Consider the following 20,886-nt stretch of genomic DNA (forward strand, 5'->3'; position numbering starts at 1 on the left):
TTTGGGCTTTGGGCATGCGATTTGTGAAACAGCTGTCACACTTTCCTCGTAAGCATCAATAAATAAATTCTGACTGGATAAACTTTTAGTTTTTCTTTATTTGATTGTTGATTAATTAAGAGTGGAAAGCGATTAAAAATACACAGGCAAAAAGGCGATTGAGAAAGAAAGGATGAAAAATATTTATTTATTTGGCATGTTAGGCCAGCAGAGAAGGCTTTGCTGGCCCTGAGAATTCGCCACTGCTCCGAATCATGCTTGTAACTTATTATGTTGTATTTATGTTGTACACAATATTATCAACATTGTGTCTCCCACAATGCTCAAGCAATGTGCTTCAGTGTCACACCACAGGGGAAAGTATATACACTGCAGCCATTGCAAAAATGACTGGCAGGGGATGGTGTTTGTCGGTGAGTCTGCATAATTTGGCCAATCCTAGGGTACCGGAACTCTCAGAAGCAACATGACAACTTCCCGTGTGATCCTGTAGATCAGTTACAGTCCTAAATAGAGAGTTTAGCGTAGTCTGATGCATGTTTCTGTTACGATCCCTGGTTGTCTCGTTAGGCGGAGCCATGGAAGGCTCAGGGGGCGGTGCCGTAGAAGGCTCGGGAGGCGGAGCCCTGGGTGGCTCGGGAGGTGGAGCCATGGGTGGCTCGGGAGGTGGAGCCCTGGGAGGCTCGAGAGGCTGCACCCTGGATGGCTCGAGAGGCGGAGCCCTGGGAGGATCGAGAGGCGGAGCCCTGGAAGGCCGGGATGCGCTGACTCTGGGACTGTCATGGCTACCAGTGCTGGCTCTGGCTCTGGGATGGTCGAGGCTACAGGCACTGGCTCTGGATCTGGGACGGTCGAGGCTACAGGCGCTGGCTCTGGCTCTGGGAGGGTCGAGGCTACAGGCGCTGGCTCTGACTCTGGGACGGTCGAGGCTACAGGCGCTGGCTCACTGACGTTCAAGGCTACAGGCACTGTCTCACTGACGGTCGGGGCTGCAGGCACTGGCTCACTGATGGTGGCAGACGTGGTTTTCTTTAAATCATTAGTTGGTTACACCTTTAAAGTCAGTTTATTGGTGAGCGAGTGTTACTTTAAAATCTTGAAGAAACAGGAAACTTTCAAACATTGTGGAGACTTGGCAGTACCGCTCTCAGTATGAGTATATATGGAATCTCGCCAGGGCTAGGTGTTACAAAACCTTGCCAGGAATTGACTTGAAGAATTTATTGTAGGAAAATAGACTTTTCCATTTGTTGAAAGCTGTCACTGATGAGTATGCAACTTGGATAAGTGTTGAAACATCTCCAGCAGATACAAGTCAAATTCCAAAGCTGTTTGCATCTAAATTATATCAATGATTCAACAATGACATGGATGAATGGAATCATTCACCGATATCTCCAGAAATTTGTGATGTAGTGAGAGAGAGATATAAATGTAAAAACTAAATAACAATGCCTGAAAGAATGACAGTTCCCCTTCTATCACTCACTCGACGTTGTGTCGATTGTAGTGACACAAGGGGTCTCTTCTGAGTACCTCTGAACTTGAGAAAAGGCCAATGTCAAGTTGGCAGACAGAATTTGCATGCCCCACCCCCAGACATACGGGTATAAAGGGGAGCGGGCGAGCGAATGTCAGACAATTTTTTTCTTCGGAGCCGAACGGTTGTGTGATCAGCGAGCTGTATGTCACGTCTGCTGCACCTACCTCTGCAAGAGAACTTCTGTTGATCTGACGGTGCATTCCAGCAACATTCTCCTCTCTGCACGCTGTGGAGTCCACGCCCCTGGGCTATTCGACAGTGCTTTCGTTGCTTGAAAGAGTGTTTTTTCCTCTTAAAAGACTTTATTTCCTCTAAAGGGTTTCCACTCATAAAAGAACAATACAGGCGTTGAATGTCCTTTTCAGGACGCGTCTTTTTCAAGATGCCCTTCCGCCTCTGTGTAGTTCCTGGATGCGGTTCATTTCTTTCCACTTCTGATGGTCATAAAAGCTGCCTCGTGTGCCTGGGCTGCGAACACAAGCAGGCAGCGTTTTATGAATGGTTCATGTTCTCAGTGCGAGAACATAGCCATGGCAACATTGCGGTCGCGGCTTTCTTTTCTCATGAGAGAAAGCCACTTCAGCCAACCCACCCCCGTGTCGTTCCTTCTTCCCACAGGATTGAGGACGACCCGGCTGGCATTGAAGGCGATTCGGGGTTGACGACGGCCTCGGTTTCACCGGATAGAACCCCACGAACCACCCGCCCCCTGGCATGCTTGCTTGCTTCCGTCCGCGCTCAGTATGAGTGCGGCTCACCTCGCGGCCAGCCGGCATTCTCCTCCGAGCCCCTGAAATTGGATGACGATTTTGGCACTGCTTCGGAGAGCGTCACAGCGGCGTCTGATGCTGATGGTTGATCGTGTCTATGTCAGCAGGTGGTAGACCGCTTAAGTCTTCCGCGTCCCATCCAGAGGCCAGACATAGAAGATCCAGAGGTCTGGGCATGGTGCCAGAGGATGCCCCATCCCTGAGAAAGGAGGTCCTTCCTCGGGGGAATTTTCCAGGAAGGTGCTGTCGCGAGGACCCGCGTCTCCCTTGGGCAGTCCTCACTGCCCCCTGGTCACCGTGTCTGTAGAAACTCCTTCCTTGTCAGGCATCTACCACCGCACCATGTCCACGGTTGGCTTGACAACCCCCATGTGTATTAGCCAAAAGTTACCTCCCCCCAGTCTGGGCAGGTTGTGGTCTCTGCAGGGCCTTTTCCCCCTGAAAGAATAGGAGCGGGAAAGGACGCCTTCCCCGACTCATCTGTAGCGTTAAGATAGCCCCAGCCACTTTTAACTTTATGACGAGAAATGTAGAGAGAGAAAAGGCTGCGGCTGGCTCCCATACAAGTCATGTCACCTGTTCCCGTATGGGTACTGGAACCTATGAGCGGTATATGACACCTTTTATTGGGGGCGTTGGGGAGGGTTACGTGCAGCCGTCCCAGCTGCTTCTACCAAGCAACAGCCTGCTTGCACATGGCTCAGCAGCCACGTAATACAGGTTAGTGCATGATGTTTTGAAGTGGGTCCCCTTGTGTGACTACAATCGACACAAAGTCGAGTGAGGGGAACATCATGGTTACTGTTGTAACCTCCGTTCCCCGATGGAAGGAACGAGACGTTGTGTTCCCCTTGCCACGTCACTATCCCTACCACTGTAATGCGCTGTAACCTTATTCTCGGCTCCTCAGTGAAAACCTCGCCTGCTCCCCTTTATACCCTTATATCCAGGGGCGGGGTATGCAAATTTTGTCTGCCAACTTGACATTGGCCTTTTCTCAAGTTCAGAGGTATGCGAGTCTCTCAGAAGTGACCCCTTGTGTCACTACAATCGACACAACGTCTCGTTCCTTCCATTGGTGAACAGAGGTTACAACAGTAACCATGACATTTTGGCTTTTTATATAGTTCTTCCCAGATGCAATAGAAATTATATATGTATTGTGTGAAGTTGATTGTGCTAATTCTTTCTTGTTTTTAGCTCTTCTGACTGAGTAAATTAATGGAAAACACAAAGGTGTGAACACTGACCTCTTTTTAAATGTGACTGAGTCCAGTTAGTCCATGTGTGTAATTGATTTAAAGCTAGGTGGTGCCCGTGATGAACAAGGGTGTTGATGACTGAAACCAGTGCACAGTATTGTGCCAGTAAAACCTTGGCAAAATGGACACCCTTTATTTGGATCAACAGATGTCCATTTTGATTTAAAACAAAAATTTGAAGTATGCCAACAGTCTAGTCAAATGATAATCTTGCATCTTCTGGGCCACTTTTCAGAGTGCAAAATGAAAAGACCTGTTTTTATACACTCAACAACACTGTAAAATAAACGATTAGACATCATGTTGCTTAGTGCATTTCATACCACAGTAACATTGCTTATTACATTAGTTTACAGCATACCATACAGTACACCTATATTTGTGTCATTCTGTAAAAGTTGAGTATTAATGTACAGTGTGCTTACTAGTGTTCGATTGATATAGCACAGAGGCCGATAAATCGGCAATATTCTAACTTTTTAAATTATTGCCATTGACCGATAAATTTTAGGAGATTGCTGCTGCTTGCTGGATCCACATGAGCACGTTAGTGCAACCAATGTCTTTCTAGCAAGTCAGTCCACTGTCAGCTGTGTTTGTAATGCTCTCGGTAGGCTATTTCCAGTCATGACAGTGCCGCTCCCATCTACTTGAATGGGGAAAGACCAAAATCTCAAAAACGGTTGGTCAAGATTATGAGCAAAGAACACTTAAAATCAGCAATAAACTCTGACAACACTGGTATCATAAATGGTACTTCTTTACCTCAGATTACGCAAAAAAACTACATTTTCCCAGCTTTTATAGCTAAGAGCGATAACTGCCGTGATGAAGAGACAGTATTCCGTGTTTTCATGGCATATTTCAGATGAAAGACAAAGAGATGATTTGCTTGGCGACATTTCACAGAAGATCAGAGCAGCTCCATTGACAGGTTGCATGTCCGTTGCAAGCTGCATTTTTCCAACCATTATTATCGACACCGCAAATATGCAAATCAGAACATTAACCTGGGGTTTATGAATGTACAGTGTGAAACATCGGAACATGAAAATGTCTCGGTTACTGATGTAACCTCCGTAGCATCAGTAGGAACGAGACGTTGTGTAACATCAGTAACCGAGATATTCCCTATCTGTCACCCACTTGACATTGTGCCGATGAGTTGTCACTAGGGGTCCCAATGGAAAACGGCACAAGAGCTGAACCGAGTTACGCAGACTGGCGGTGCGAGATGGGCAGAACTCTGTGTGCCTCGTAGCCAGCGCAGCAAGCCGTCGCATAACTACCCCCAACACACTGGCAAGCATGAAGCAGTCCCCTGCACCTAGGGGAACAGCTAACTGCTCAGAAGTATAAGGACTGGCTGGAAATTGTCCAAGCTAGGGGGTGTCCCTCCAAAGAGGAGGACACCGCGGAGACCACACCCGGCCCCGAGGGGGGGTGGGGGGTTAGGTGGAATACAACACATGGTCTTACAGGGTAGGAGCGGAAGCACATCATGCGGAGTGGCGTTGTGGTAGATCCTACCCAAAGGGGCAACCGTGGACAGTGGGCCTTCTGCCCAAGGATGACGCGGGTTACCGGCGGGGAAACCATTTTGCGGAATATACGTCACAGGGGGTTGTGTAGGGAGACAACAGCACATGTAGAGCACTTACCTCAGTATGGAGGCCTAGGTAACACCCATACTGGGGTGGCAGCGAGCCTCTCTGAAGACTCGTCGGACGCTAGGCTAAGGAGGAAGAACGTCCAGGGTTCACACTTCTTTCGAACGCAACTGGGGAAAGAGCACGCGTCTTCGCCTCAAGGGAGGGGATAGGCACTATGCACAAGCGATACACCCAGCCAGCTGACCCGAACTTACCTGCTTGTGTCACCTGATAACACATGGGACGAAACTGGCTCAACCCTAAGGTTATAAAACCTTGCAAAGGGTTTAGGTGTTGCCAAGCCCGCAGCTCTACAGATGTGTGCTAGAGAGGCACCATGGGACAACGGCCAAGAAGCCGCAACACCCCTGGTAGGCCAGCAGGGGGCGGCACGTGCTGGGCATTGTATGCCATAGTGATGGCTTCGACGACCCAGTGGGCGATCCTCTGTTTGGAGACAGTGCTTCCCTTCCGCTTTCCACCGAAGCAGACAAAGAGCTGCTCGGAGCTTCTAAAGTTTGCGTGCGATCCAAGTAGATGCGAAGAGCGTGCACCGGACACAGCAATGCTAAGGCTGGGTCTGCCTCTTCCTGGGGCAGCACTTGCAGGTTCACCACCTTATCCCTAAAAGGGGTCATGGGAAACTTGGGCACGTAGCCCGGTTGGGGTCTCAGGATGACGTGAGAGTAAGCCGGACCGAACACTAGGCACAGTTTGCTGACAGAGAACGCCTGCAGGTCGTAATGGCGCCTCGTTGAGGGGGCCCTCGTCTGAGTGATCGTGTCTACCACCGTGGGTGGCCACTTAGGTCTTCCACATCCCATCCAAGGGCCAGACATGGAGATTCCAGAGGTCCGGTCGCGGGTGCCAGATGGTGCCCTGTCCCTGAGAAAGAAGATCCTTCCTCAGGGCAATTCGCCAGGGGGGAGCTGTCGCGAGGAGCATCAGGTCCGAGAACCAAATCCGGGAGGGCCAATAAGGGGCCACTAGGAGGATCTGCTCCCCGTCCTCCCTGACTTTGCACAACGTCTGTGCAAGTAGGTTCACTGGGGGAAACGCATACACCAGGGGCCAGCTCTGTGCCAAGGCATCTGTGCCGAAGGGAGCCAGATCAGCTGGCCCGCATGAAAGTGGAGTCTCCATTCTCCCCTGGGCGTAACCTGCCACGTCCGCAGTGCTGTTGAGGTGGCCCTGGATATGAGTGGCTTGCAGCAACTTGAGCCTGCAGGAGTGCCATGGCATGCAAGGCAGAGGCGGCGTGTCCAGCGGCGCTGTAGGCCTTAGTCGTCAGGGTTCGGGGGGGTGGAGGATTCCACTCCAGCCCGACACTCACGACTGCCTGGGCAAGCATGGCCGTCAGCCTGCGACTGAGCTGTCGCACCCGAGGTTGGGAGTCCAGCCGAGTCCTCAGTGTCAGACATGACAAACCCGCTCTCCGATGTCGCGATCGACAGCTCATCGTCGTCAGGCGCCCAAAACGACACAAACAAGTGTTGTTGTGCCATCGACACAACGTCGAGTGAGTGACAGATAGGGAGCCCAGGATTCATTATTAATCCAGAGTAAAGTATGAACAGTGTGAAACATAAAAAAGGATAACCCAGGATTCCATTTACCCGGGGTTTAGAATAACCTGGGGTTAACGAGTGTGAAATGTCCTTTTATGGACCTCGCATTGTGCACATGAGCATTGTCATGCTGCAACAGAAAAGGGCTCTCCATAACTGTTGACACAAAGGAAGCACACAATTAGGGCCATCACGATTATGAAATTTGGCTGACGATTAAACAAACAAATAATTGCATTTATTACGATTAATTTTCTGTTTTAGAGCTATGCCGATTAATTGTATCTTTCAGGGATTTCAGGAGTAATTGACATATAAATTGTCATATTTCTTAAGGTGCATGTGTGCTTCATAATCCATAATAAGTCAATTTACATATTTAACTTCAAATATATAAATAAAATAAGGGTATATGATTTATTTTAAAAAAACTTACGAATGACATGAAAAATAATGTTTTAAATATCAAAATACTTCATACTTAAAATAGTTGTCTCTTTTTGTTTACTTTAGATTTAGATTTACATTTACACTGTTGTTTTTGAAACTTGTTTATTTTATATATTTTTTTATAAAAATATATTTATTTTAAATATAAAAATATTATATAATATACTGAAAAAATTGTCCTTAAACATCGGCCTTTGGTGAAGCTCAAACTAGTGTTCATTACCTCCATCCAATAAGAAGATTACAGCCTTGATGAGAGTACATTCAATGTCAGCAGGTAGAAATTTAAGACAAAATTGCCTAGTTTTTTGTCACAATTTTCCTTCCATTCTTCTGTTTCAGGGACCTCAAGGGCCTCCTGGCAAGCCAGGATTACCAGGAAAGAGAGGACCCAGGGTAAATATGTTCGTACACTTATTTACTTAAGTCTGTGTTGGCTAGCCCCGGCCTAGGGGATCTAAGTGTGTGTTTGCTTCAATCCAGTTACTTTGATCAGCCCAATATTTCACTGCATGTTACAAAAATGGACTTACCTTTGCCAAAGCTACATCAAAAGGTGATTATATTGACATTTTAACATTTGAAGTTGTTCTTCATTGACAAAACATTCAAACAAAAACTGTTCCATCATGCTGCAGTTGCATACCCACTTGCTCTGTTTTCAGGTGTCCTAGAGGGTAAAATTAAAATTTTTGATATCCATGTGTAGTCACAAATATTACAATTTTATGATAGGGGCTTTGATATCTTTTATTAATTATTAATGAATTATACTGTTACATTGATTATATTGCTACCTCTGCTGTGATGTGTAAGCAAACAAATAACTTACAGCTGAACAAATAGCTGTTTTCTCTCAGGCTGAACTGCATGCTTTTATTTAAGGTAGTGGACTGGTAGTTAATGAACACTAATTACATAAAACCATTTCAACTGAACTTTCATGGTCCTACAGGCAAAATTTATTTCAATGAATTGAGTTAAAGGGGGATTGTATAAAATAGCACTTTCATTTTGAATGATCTACATTTACATTATACGTATATATATATATATATATATATATATATATATATATATATATATATATATATATATATATTCCGTTGGTCTTGAAATCATTTCTGATAGATCTCTTTGGATAGATATCTTCACCTAAAGTTGTCTGTTTTGAATTTGGTTGTGATTCAATGACTTGTAGCTAAATGAGTGTAGGTATTGAATATTCATTATCTTGAAACAGACAGTTGCAAATTAAGAGTATGCCATCAGGGATGTGTTAAGACCTTGTAGCAATTACTCTTTGCTTAGTAAGGTTGTAATAGAGAGTGAAATAGAGCATCAGACAATGAGATAGTCAGGCATATCAGTGAGTCACACTGATTCAAAGAGACTTCCCTGAGTGGAAGTCTAGATGTTTTGTGTATGAGATGCCTGCCCTGGCCTATGAGACTGCCCTTTAGAGAGGCCTCTGAGGGCTGCACTGTCGGAACCCAATCTGTGGAGCCAAAGAAAGGAGTCTTTGTAACAGTCTTATTAAAGGCATTTAAAGCCCACCGGTGCTCACCGGTTCTTAAGCTCTCTAGAGTGGCTGGTCAAGGGATTGGATCCCACACCATGCGTCAGTGCAAAAAGGACAAAGAATGCAGGGATGTAAAAAACCTTATATTCAAAAAAGAGAAAAACTTGATGTCTGTGAAAATCTTGACAACCGTTGTGCATTCATTAGAGCTATGAGAGAAGTTCGATCATAGTGGATCGCATGTTCACGTGAAAAAGTGCTGTTCTGCCATTAGTGAGTTTATTCTGAGTTCAATTGCTAGAACATTGTTCTAATGCATGCTTTGAATTTGGATTTTACCCAGACATCTTCTCTCATTGATTATAATGGTTGCCAATTGTTTTTGATGTGATGAGACGCAACACTCACGTCTAGTGTAGACAGGGTTATAAGGTGAATTCATTAAACATAAATATTTAACATACAGGCCACACCAATTCATTTAAATTCTTCTCAGTCAGAATGCTGATGCCTAGTTTGGCTGTGTCCTAGGCTGTAGGCTAGGCTCCTCCTCAGCATTAAGTGCTAGAATTAAATGGTGTAGTAAGTGCACATGGCTAAGTCATAAAGGTTTCTGCCTCCACGGAAATGGTGTAAAAACTTTGAAGAGAGAACAAGCCGCATCGAAGATTACGGATGTGGAAATTGTGCTAATCCTCTACAAGTTCTTTGTAGATATGGAGGAAGAAAACTGGACAGTGGACAATCATGCAATAGCACGCAGAAGGAATTGTTTTTAGCTATTTTTATGTGCAAGGGATTGTGGTTGATTGAATGCCGCAAAGGATGCACTTGATGCATCTTCAATATATGGCGAGCGAAGGCTGCAACACGAGGGTGTTCACAATTGAGATGGCTTTTGATGGTGCTTGATGATTTGGCAGCCGAGATATCCAGCATAACTAGGCTGCAGCCTTCCGATTGAGAAGCACGAATAGTTTGAAACTTAGAAAAACACATCTCGAGAATGCTGCAACATATTTATATACTTAATCACAAAGAATTAATGCATTTAATCCACAGCCCTTGTCATTCTTCATATAATGCATCCAATGATGTGTATCCAAAAGAAAAAACAAATTATACACCTTTTGAACCTCTTTTTTTAAACATTCGAAAGATGAAGCCTGACCAATGATGTAATATCAGCTCTTTGGAGTCTCAAAACAGTCCATGTGTGATGTTCAGCCTGAGTGATAATTCTATTTTAGATGATGTGTTTCCAGTTGTGGTTTGCATTGGTGATGCTGATATGTACTAAAGGGGATGGACACAATACCTTGAGGGCACAATTATGTCAGTATGTGGCAGTATGAGGTCGATTTCCCTTTCAAGAGTAACTGTGTCCACAGTTGTAAACGTTTTACTCATGAATAAGTCAAGAGACTAATACAGTAGTCGGAATGCGTTTTTGTTCCATGCCTTGACATTTTCTTATCGACGCATGTCTTAGCTATTAATAACTAAATTAATTTCCTTTAACTGCCAATCGACTATGCCAAGATGCTGTAGTTTAGAACGACAATATGGTAGTATTTATGTATTTATTTTTCCCTTTGGTCTTCCACAACTAAGCACCTACTGTACGAGTAAAACTGTAAACCATTACCTTCTGTATTACAATTTGCAATTCTGGGTCACATCATCGGTCAGGGTTGACTTGTGTGAATCAAAGCCTCATTAATAACATTCATGAGGGCTCTATAAATCAACTCAATAAAATTTGCTGATTTAAATATATATCGTCCATTCTGCCCCACACCTCCATTTAAGTTTGCTCAGCTCAGGCGATTGGAGATCAAGTAGGATGTCATTTTCAGAGCTTCTTTGATTTGTGTTGCCATACCAAAACTCAAAAGTTCACTTTAAACATGCTTTATCTTTGTCAAGAGGCCATACCAGACAAAGATATTCCCTCAAGTGCACCAGTAAATATTAGCCGAGGGCCTTCTTTGAGCCAGGTCATGGTGCCCTCCCATAAGTCAGCCATTCTCAAATAAATGAGGCGGAAAGTGACAAGTGCCACACGCGTCTACCCACATGGGTGCCTGCTGCACTACTGAAAGTGAAGTGGAGAGATTAACCAATATTTAATTTGATAGTTTTCCTGGATACTCCTCTGGCAATCTCCTCTGATCACTAACCATGGCCACATGTGCAGAAACTGACTAAACATAAAACAGAGGTGGAAATCTATACATGGGCTTCTTGTAAGTATCTCCATATGGTCAGTTTGTATGTACTCAGCAGGAAGGTCTGTGAATAAGAGCCCCACTCATGGCAAACCACAGGTGGATCATGTATAAATAATAGCGCAGCCTTGACAACTAGGCTTAGCTCTGACTGCAGCCTTTGAATCTTACATTGCATATTATTTACTCATCACTGTTCTACCAAGTGCAACATCCCCTAAAAAATGTTAGCTACTAGGTAATATCCCAGGCAATGTGCAGCAATCATTTTAGCATTTGTTCCCATTTCTGTGGGCTCTAGTTTTAGTAAGCACATTACCCTTCAAAGTGATGGCCATATTGATTGTGGCTCTTTCTTTTTGTTGTTAAAGATCACTTCCATGTTGTCCGCTTTGCTAACAGAGCACATAAATCAGTGTCTGTGGAGCTTTCTTGCATTCTATTTACCCAGGCCCCAGGTTGCTGCTGGAAAAGTGAGCTAATGAAGAAAACCACATCCATAGGCTATATGCCAAAAGCATATGTCCGAAGTAGCTAAGTTGAGGGCGATTATCTAAATGCAAACCTTGGGCATGCTGGGCTACTTACAGTGCTCAGTATGAGGGCTAGGATCATAATATTTGTATGAGGTATTTAACAATTTCTGTATTTTCTATCTTTGACTAAGCTGCTTACCTCAGATTCTGACAGAGGTGTAAGTCTTCTATTTTAACTGCTGTGAATCAATAAATATTTAGGCTATATGCTAGTAAAACAGTCTAGTGCACTAGTAATAATTTTTCAGACTCTGTTTATACTCTGTACATCTACCCCTTTTTAGTGTCCAGCCCCTTTACTTTCCTTCTTTTACTGGCCATTTTTGGTTTGGCTAAAGTAAAAACGATAATGGTGTCAAGGCTTGTAACCTTAAGCTTAAGTGTCCTGTGGTGATTGCACAGTAAACATGGAGGAAAAAGCACACAAATAAAAGTGAACATGTGCTTTGTTGTAGGGCTCCCCTGGTCCACATGGAAACCCAGGTCGCCCAGGGTCTCCCGGACCCAAGGTATGTATCAGCGAATCCAGTGTTCTGATGCTTTTGTGGTTGCTGTGACTTAAGATTGGTATTTTGTTAGACTTGACAACTCTGAGGACTGTTTTTATTTCCTTAAATAAAATATATATATATATATATATATATATATATATATATATATATATATATATATATATTATTATTATTATTATTTGTTAGATTAGTTTAGTTAAGTTCAGTTCAGTTTTCGATTAAATTGATCACTGTGTTTGAGAATACTATAAGCAAAATGTGTTCATGAAAGGCAAATATTAAAATTATTATTAAATTGCACAAACAAGGGCCTGTTTTTATTTTATTTTAAACGTTGTTTAGAGTTTTGTTTTGTTTGGGTATACTATGAGCATACTCTGAGCATACTCTGCTCATAGAATGCAAATCTTGATTTTATAAGTAAATTACACTGACTTAAAAAGGATAATTAAACATATACATGAGCTTTGATCTGTTCACTAGCTCCTAATCATGTGCTTTAAGTGGCATATTATTATATTTTTAAAACATTGGTATCACAAAGTAGTCTATATAGAATTATTATACTGTACCTAGAAAGGCAAAAAACAAAAAAAACATAGCTATAACTACCATAGCTAATCCCAGAAGATCGCCAAGTAGCTCCTCCATCTGTATTTGCTTCGTGTTAAAGAAAACTAAGGAGAGTATTCAGCAAACATAATAGCTGATCATTGATTAGCATTAGCAGAAAAGATTGGATAATGTATGAGTTTGAGATCACTGGACCCATTTATTTCCATTCACTTAATACCACATCTGGCTGCTTGTGGCACTCTTACAATAGATCAAGAGAACAAACATTTTTATCAGTCAAATGAAGTGAAGCCCACATCTTAACTCTCCTCTACTATTAATACTGCCAAAGAGAGAGAGAGAGAGAGAGAGAGTGCACAACATTAACATCTATTTTCAGGCTGTCTTGTGTTAAGGTATTTGGTTGTATTCACTAAAGAGTTGCACCACTTTTGCACATGGTATTTTTGAACAAAATCCTGTGTATAATTCACTAACCACTTGCAATACAGGTTAAAGGGATAGTTCGCCCAAAAAAGAAAATTCTCTCATCACTCATCCTCATATCATCCCAGGCATGTATGGCTTTGTTTATTCTGCAGAAAATAAATTAACATAAATCTTTAGAAGAATATCTCAGCTCTTTTGCTCCTCAATATGCAAGAGAATGGTGGCCAGTTCTCTGAAGGTCCAAATATTAAATAAAGGCATCACAATCATGATTTCAAGCTCAAGTACAATTCCTAGTCCTTGATACATGTGCAGAGTGCTAGATGGCGCTAGATAGGAAGTGTGATCAAGATTGAAATCACAATAACTAAGGAGACTGCTGTCTAGATGTACAGTTAAAAAGGAATTACATTTTGGTCTGTTCTCCCCAAAACCAACTGGATCACTTCTGAAGACATTGATTAAACTACTGGAGTTGTATGGATTACTTTTATGCTGCTTTAATGTGATATTTAGACCTTCAGAGATCTGGCCACCATTCACTTGCATTGTGAGGACCAACAGAGATGCTTTTCTAAAAAGGGTGAGTAAATTATGAAATAATTTTCATTTTTGGGTGAACAATGCATTTAACCTGGCGCTATTTGAATTGGTATAGTGCTGTACTAGGCACATTTAAATTTATTCATTGTCATTCTATTCAGCCTATTTCAAAGAGATGTTTATTGTCATTTTCTGTTGATCATGACTGCAGTAATTAATCAGTTGCGGGAGAAAAGCATTGTAACTGGCCATAGACGCAGAGAAGATATTGACAAGCACATGTTCTGCATTTTAAAGAGCAATGTGCTTTGATCATAGTGGTGGAGTGTACCTAAGCTGTGTACTGTATACCATATCACGATAGTCTGCTGCATCCTCCACAACCCTGGAATTCAAAACTAGCCTGCAAAATGTGTAAATGTGCTGTAAAAGATTATATTTTGTGTATTTGTGCTATTGCCTGTTTTGCAGAATTGCTTCTTAGTGATTCCTACTTGTGCAGTTTGTTCTTAGTAAATTGAGTTGTGTTTTATCCTGCTGCTTACTATATCTTCAGTTGGTAAAGTAGATGTGTTTGAGTCATAACCACAAATCACAGCTTTATCCCACTGCCTGAAAAGGCAGAAGAATGTGGTGAGTGAACCCAATGTTGTTGCAGAGGCTTACTGTAAACTTGTTCTCACAAGCGAACATGGGTCACTCTTGTTTATATAAAACTCATTGGCTTTCAGAGTCTTCATTACTCTCATCCATGTAAACTATATTGTAAATTCAGAGAAAGCCTGTTAGAGTATTGTCTTGGGAATTAATTTTGAGTATTGAGAGCAGGGGTCATAGTAACAGTCTGTGTACAAGGGTGAGGAATGTCACTTTAGGCCATATGAAAGTTTTTTTTCTGAAAGGTCTTTTAAAACAATTCACTCTGTTAAACATTTATGAATGATTTGTATAATCTAAACACACCTTAACACTGCCTTGATTTTACTAGATCATTGTAATAGTTAGCATTTTTCCATAAGTGGGAGTTTGGATTCTATGTTTAAATATTCCTTGTGAGGATCAGTTGATGTACTCTGTGTTACAGGGGAAAAAGGGTGACCCTGGACTCTCACCAGGCAGAGCGCTAAGTGGAATAAAGGTATGTGTGCTATGCCCTTGATCATTCATTATTTATATTTGTATGTGTTATTGTTTAACAGATAATGCAAATAATAAATCATAATCTTTATAATTGTTCATAAATAGTTTGTTATTATTCTTTATTATGTTCTTTAGCTTATTTCCATTTTTAGTGGAAATTGTTTACTTAGTGTTTAGTTTGTACTTGAGAACTTTCTTGCAATATGACTAAATGGATAGTTAACCCCAAAATGAAAAATCTGTCATCATTCACTCACATTCATGTTGCTCCAAACCCATATGACTGTCTTCTGTGGGACACAAAAGCTGGCAGAATGCCTCAGGCACCATTCATTTTCATTGCATCTTTATTTAGTTTTTTTACTGAGGTTAACATTATGCCAAAATGCTTTTGTGTTCCGTGAAAGAAATAATCATAAAGGAAAGGTCATATATTCTCACACAGGTTTGGAATAACCTGAGGGTGTGTAAATGATGACGGAATTGTAATTTTTGGAAGATCTATCCCTTTAAAAAGATGTAAGCCCTTGCATCATCCAGCTAACAAGCAGACATCAACTGCTAACAGCATATGCAAAAGTGTGTAGTGTGTCTGAATATGTTTACATGATCAAGACGACAATACCAGGAGTGATTTCCAGTTTCCTCTATTATAGGGTGATCCTGGGACATTGGGGCTACCCGGACTGCCTGGTCAAGCCGGTCAGAATGTAAGAGGCATTTTTTCACTCCAACAGTTTCATGTCACAGAACAAGTTCCAAGAGTAGTTACTGCCCCAGATGTTTGGTACTGTTCAGCACATTTAATGTGTAACAGCAGTGCATCAGGTTTTTCCCGGAAACATTATTGCCACGGTATATCTGCCCAATGCTGAAGTAATATATCAATAATCTCTCAAATTCAGTTTTACACAGTATATTCTGGATGGCGGTACATACGTCTAACCCAGCAAATGTGAAACAGGTTTTTGTGTCCAGTTTCACGTAAGGTGAAGCCCTCCTAACTGAAGGTTAGAGTGTATTTCCTCTCACTTTTCTAAAGTAAAAACAATTTGTTGCAGACATGTTCTCGTAACCCGATGTCCTCGAGGCTGCTGTGATTGGAAAGCCAGCACATTATCTCATTGTACTACCATTTCAAAAGATATCTGGGGGAAATTTCCTTGTAAAATACTGTGGTATATTTCCATATATTATTTGTATTTTATTTTTAAATTTGCTTTACCTAATAGGCCCAAATAGATCACTATTACCCTACAAACCAAATCAAATGAACCGACAGTTCTTTGGCCAATGCAGAAGGCCTCCTTGAAATAAAACATATTTCCAGGGAACATATATACACAGGCTTTACTAATAAGAAGAAGCAATTGGTTTTGGTAAGACATTTTTCACTGCAGGTCCCTGTGTAACACATTCTGTCTGGCCCCAGCCAATTCCAGTTTGCTTTCTCCAAATTAAAAACAAACAAAAACAAATCCTATTAAGCTTTCAGGGGACTTTCATAGATAAGATAGAGTGATATTTTCAATTGGTTTTCAGAATTTGGCATACACTTTTATAAGAGGTAATTTTATGTTCTGTTGAGTCTCAGTTGACCTGAAGCCCTAGTCAGCTGAGGTGCCTGAGGACCTGGTACCTATGGGTGCACAGTAACTCTTGAGAGTGGGTTAGGATGAGACAGTCATCGAGGTAGTTGATTATGCGGATGCCCACTTCCCTTAGCGGGGCAAGGGCTACCTCTGTGACCTTTGTGAAGACGCGAGGGGACAGGGACAGATTTGGATTCAGATTTGTTTTGTGGGCATAGTTTTTGTTCATAGGTTCATGTTTTTCTTAAAGTAATAGATCAGTCAAAAATGAAAAGTCTTGTCAACATTTGTTCACCCTAGCATTGTTCCAGACCCCGTACAGTGTCTACTTCTACTGTATCAAGAAGTGCAGCTTGTACATTATGCAAAATGTCTCCTTTTGTGTTTCACGATAGAAAGAAAATCATATGGGTTTGAGGGTGCATAAATAATTACTGAATTAAAATGTTTGGGTAAACTGCTCCTTTAATGTTAAAACCGCTCAACATTGTTTGCTTATGATAATTCTATAATGAAGCAAGATTATGTAGTTCAATAATGCAGTAAAATCTCATTAAAAAGATGATACCTCAAGACATATTGCAACCACATATACATAAATTGCCCTTGTACCCTCATTATGAGCTTACATGAGAGGTAATTGGCCGGTCCCTGGACAGTTTAAGCATCTGCTCAGCCGTTAATGAGCTGGTTTTGTTTGGGAAATGGGCCAATGGGCGATGGTTTTCTTGGAAGAGCAGAGTCTGTTGATGTGCGTTTTGAGACCTGTTATATTTTTCTGCCATTATACTTTTTCCATTCTGCTTCTCTCCTGTGATGAAAACATTTGTTAGCCACTGGGATTGTACATGCCTGTTTTACTTTGTTCTTGTGATTGAGCTCATTGGCAAATGCATTTAAACCGAACAGCTACATTTTTATTAATCATATCAGAAAATAGTGACATTGATTGTGTAAGGAAAGCATACAGTCAGCCTATAGTCATTTAATAGTTTGGAGGGAAATTATTTATCAAGATCCTTTAAAGGGGTTATGACACATTATATAAGAGGTCATTGTTCTACAAAAACATACTGTAAGTTTCAGAGCTCAAAACTTCCTCTTCACTGCAAAAGAGCATTTGTTGAAACCAAGCTGCCAAAACGACTGGTTCTCTACTTCCTCCACATTGTGATGTCACACTGTGGTTGACATTTGACCGCCTCCACAACAACACATCAAAGCCTACTTTGACCTCATTACCTACGTAGCCCCACCCAGTAGCAGTGAGCAGCGAGATGGCAAGTAGAGAGGAGGTCAGTCAAGGGCAGAGAGCCAATCGTAACGGTGGTTGTTTACTGTCAAGTCTTAAAGGAGAAGCACCAAATTAGAGTGTTTCTGACAGAGGGTCAAAATGAGGGTGTAAAATTAGCATGTTTTACAAATAAATGACTTTTGTCTATTAGTATTATAAGTGAAATACAAGGAACATATTAAAATAATATAAAGGCATGTCATGACCACTGACATGACATAAAGGCACTTTATTTGTCCTTTATTTATCTTCTCTTCTTTGACAAACTAGTGATGGGGGAGTTTATATAATCATTCTACATCTGCCTCTTTCTCATCTTAGGGACAGAAAGGACATCCTGGTCCCCCCGGACACTCAGGAGATCAAGTGAGTTCTTGTTACATTTTCCAAAATAATGTATGCACACAGCATTCACTGTTAAGTATTTGAAAGCATAATGGTTTGACCACAAATAGGTGAAAGATTACTTTGCTTATGAGATCGCTTTGATATAGCACAGAATTAAAAGGAGCCACAATGTAATAATAATATAAAAAATACACACCCAATATTGAACATTGAACACAGAAAACAAATCAAAGAACATAGAACTGGTAAATAAACACATTTTTAAGCAATTTAATTTTGAATGTATTGGCCTGTCTTGACACTTAACTTGACTTTCTGGAATTGCCTGAACACAATATTTCTCTCTCAATAATGAAATGCAACACATTCTCACCTATCAATACATTGGAGACTATTTGGTTAATGAGGAAAAATCTACCTCATGTTGAGAGGTGTCAAATTATAGTAGCTGTGTACAAGGTGATCATCATAGTCTGTTTTTTCAATATTTTGGCAGGCCACGCAACATCTCCCCATTTGTCATAATGACAAAATGGCAACACATGAAAAAACTCTTTATAAGTAGTCTTTATAAGATGAATAACATGTTTTTTGTAATAGACAGGGTTTTCACTCTCTCTCTATATATAAAATGTTTATTCTCTCATTCTCTGTCTCCACAGGGAGAAAGAGGACCTGATGGAAGCCCAGGTGCCAAAGGCTATCCTGGCAGGCAGGTGCAGTAAATCTTATGTTGTGCCGTTGGCTTGTATATTAGATGTATCGCAGATATATGTATTATGAGACAAGTTGTAAAGTATTAGGACTTGTATTGCAGACTCAAAAGTTAGATTTTCCAAAATGACCATCTTATTTGACAGTTTTTTGGACAATGATAATTGTTTTTGGAATTATACAGGGATATAAAATGTTTGCTTAGTTCTTGCTACTACAGAATTAATCGTTTTCTTTTGGTGTTGGAGGCATGAATGATATTTGATCCTTGGAAGAGTGATTTGGAAAAGTCACTTGGAAAAACAATGTTTTTGTACTTTGAGTGTAATTTGATTAGAGACAGTTATTAAATCCCACAAGTTTTGCATCCTGAATTATGAGTTTCACACATACAGGTAAAAAGTTACCACAGTCTTATATTATACTAGGCATGTTTCAGAATATCCTGGTGGAATTTAGTTTTCCATAGATGTTCTTGGTTTTAGCACCTCATCATCATCTACACTGGAGCATTGTGCACTGGGCACAATAGGCCTAGAGGGAAGTACAGTTTGCTCCAGTTTTACTTATCAGTTTACTTATTTATCAGTCTGATGTGTCTTGCTCGCATAACCCGCACACAACTGTCAGACGTCCTGAACTTTACAACCTTTCTTTACTCTTCAATGTTAAATGCAAAGAATTTATTTGGCCAAGTACCCCCATGTAAATAGCATCTGCCACACAAGGCAACTTCTTGCACCCCAATATTCTGGTGGAACCACAGAAATATATGACAAACTAGTCAATAGATGTTGCTGCAGTGGCATGGGGTGTAAAGATGGTGTAAGAATGTGTTTTGGTGTCCTAGTGACCACGTTGTGTCTCTCTTTTCCCCATCCAATTTCCTGTTTCCACTCTTAATATTTCCTTTAATACTACTTAAAATAATTGATAAAAATGTATATAAATATTTATTTCGTCGCAGTGATTTGATCACGGTGAATGTAGGGGAGTGCAGAGAAGGGTTTGGTTCGGGGGCGGGGTCTATAGATCGCACTCATTCCTGTCTGAAACCATGGTTACTGTAGTAAAATCAAGGTTTTTTATTCTAAGATAAGGTTAAGGTTGGGTTTAGGGGTAGAGGTTAATGAAGTGTGTCTGTGGGACTCTAAATAAACACAATAAACACACTCCTGTGATGCCTAAACTTATGTTAGTATTTAAATATGGGTGCAAATAGTATCTGACAGTTTTTTCATGAGGATCGTAATTAGTATCTACCATTATTTGGATGGGGTGCAAATAATAACTGCCACTATTTGCACTGGGGTGTAAATAGCACATACCATTATTTGCACAAGGGTGTAAATAGCATCTGCCCATATTTTATTGGTCAGGGCATTTCTTCGCTTTTTTGGCACACACCATAAAAAAAGGAATGCTTTGTTGGTCTGCAAATCTGCACTAATTTTCGCTCCAGGTGAGAATAATTAATTAGTCATCCATAGTTTCGATTCAAAATGTGGCAGGAAATTGTGACGGAAATTCGCCTTCAGTGTGCAAAAAAAGGCCTTTAGTGTTATAGGTTTGTTTATAGGCCTACTAAAACTTTGTGACAGTTTTGGTGGTAATGTTGGATTATTTCTCCAGAATTGCTCAGTTTATAAGCTACACATTTTCCCTCCAAAAACCTGATACTCTAGCTTCAGAAGTCCATACTGAGTGTAACTAGATCATGTATTTGCTACCTGCAACCTGCTCATCAACAATCTCCAATCTGTTACTCTTGATTATGTCAATTTTATTGATTGTGTATTCTTCCATAGCATCCTCTTAAAGGTAGGGTACAAATAACAACTTTTGATTGTCACCCTGCTTAATATAAGTTAAAATATGTTTGGAACATGTTTTTTGAGATATCAGTTATCATCAGATAGAGGTTCTTTTTTCTCTCATAAGCACATTTGCAACCTTATATAGCTTAATTAAATAGCAGTGTAGCATGCCCTATACAAGTAATTTCAGTCTCCATAAAATGGCCACTGAAGTCTGTTTTTGTATTTAAATAATGTAGTCACAGCATTATTATTATTTGTCCAATATGAAAAATCTTTCATTGTTTGTGTTTTGTAGGGTTTGCCGGGGCCTATAGGACATATGGGACAAAAGGGAGTATGGGTAAGAGACCAAAAACAACAACAACAACAACAACAAAAAACACT

The 20,886-nt window shown here is 41.0% G+C and overlaps 1 protein-coding gene across 1 annotated transcript in view; it reads left to right on the top strand.

The window, feature by feature from the left end:
• LOC127642884 (collagen alpha-1(XXVII) chain B-like) overlaps nt 1-20,886 on the top strand; it is a 122,118-nt gene that overhangs the window by 30,218 nt on the left and 71,014 nt on the right. Inside the window, exons 4-10 of the mRNA XM_052125317.1 lie at nt 7,588-7,641; nt 11,990-12,043; nt 14,679-14,732; nt 15,391-15,444; nt 17,942-17,986; nt 18,631-18,684; nt 20,798-20,842. Coding sequence (XP_051981277.1) covers nt 7,588-7,641; nt 11,990-12,043; nt 14,679-14,732; nt 15,391-15,444; nt 17,942-17,986; nt 18,631-18,684; nt 20,798-20,842 — 360 coding nt within the window. The remainder of the gene's footprint in view (nt 1-7,587; nt 7,642-11,989; nt 12,044-14,678; nt 14,733-15,390; nt 15,445-17,941; nt 17,987-18,630; nt 18,685-20,797; nt 20,843-20,886) is intronic.

This window comes from Xyrauchen texanus, chromosome 4, assembly GCF_025860055.1.
Source record: "Xyrauchen texanus isolate HMW12.3.18 chromosome 4, RBS_HiC_50CHRs, whole genome shotgun sequence".
Classification (NCBI taxonomy): domain Eukaryota; kingdom Metazoa; phylum Chordata; class Actinopteri; order Cypriniformes; family Catostomidae; genus Xyrauchen; species Xyrauchen texanus.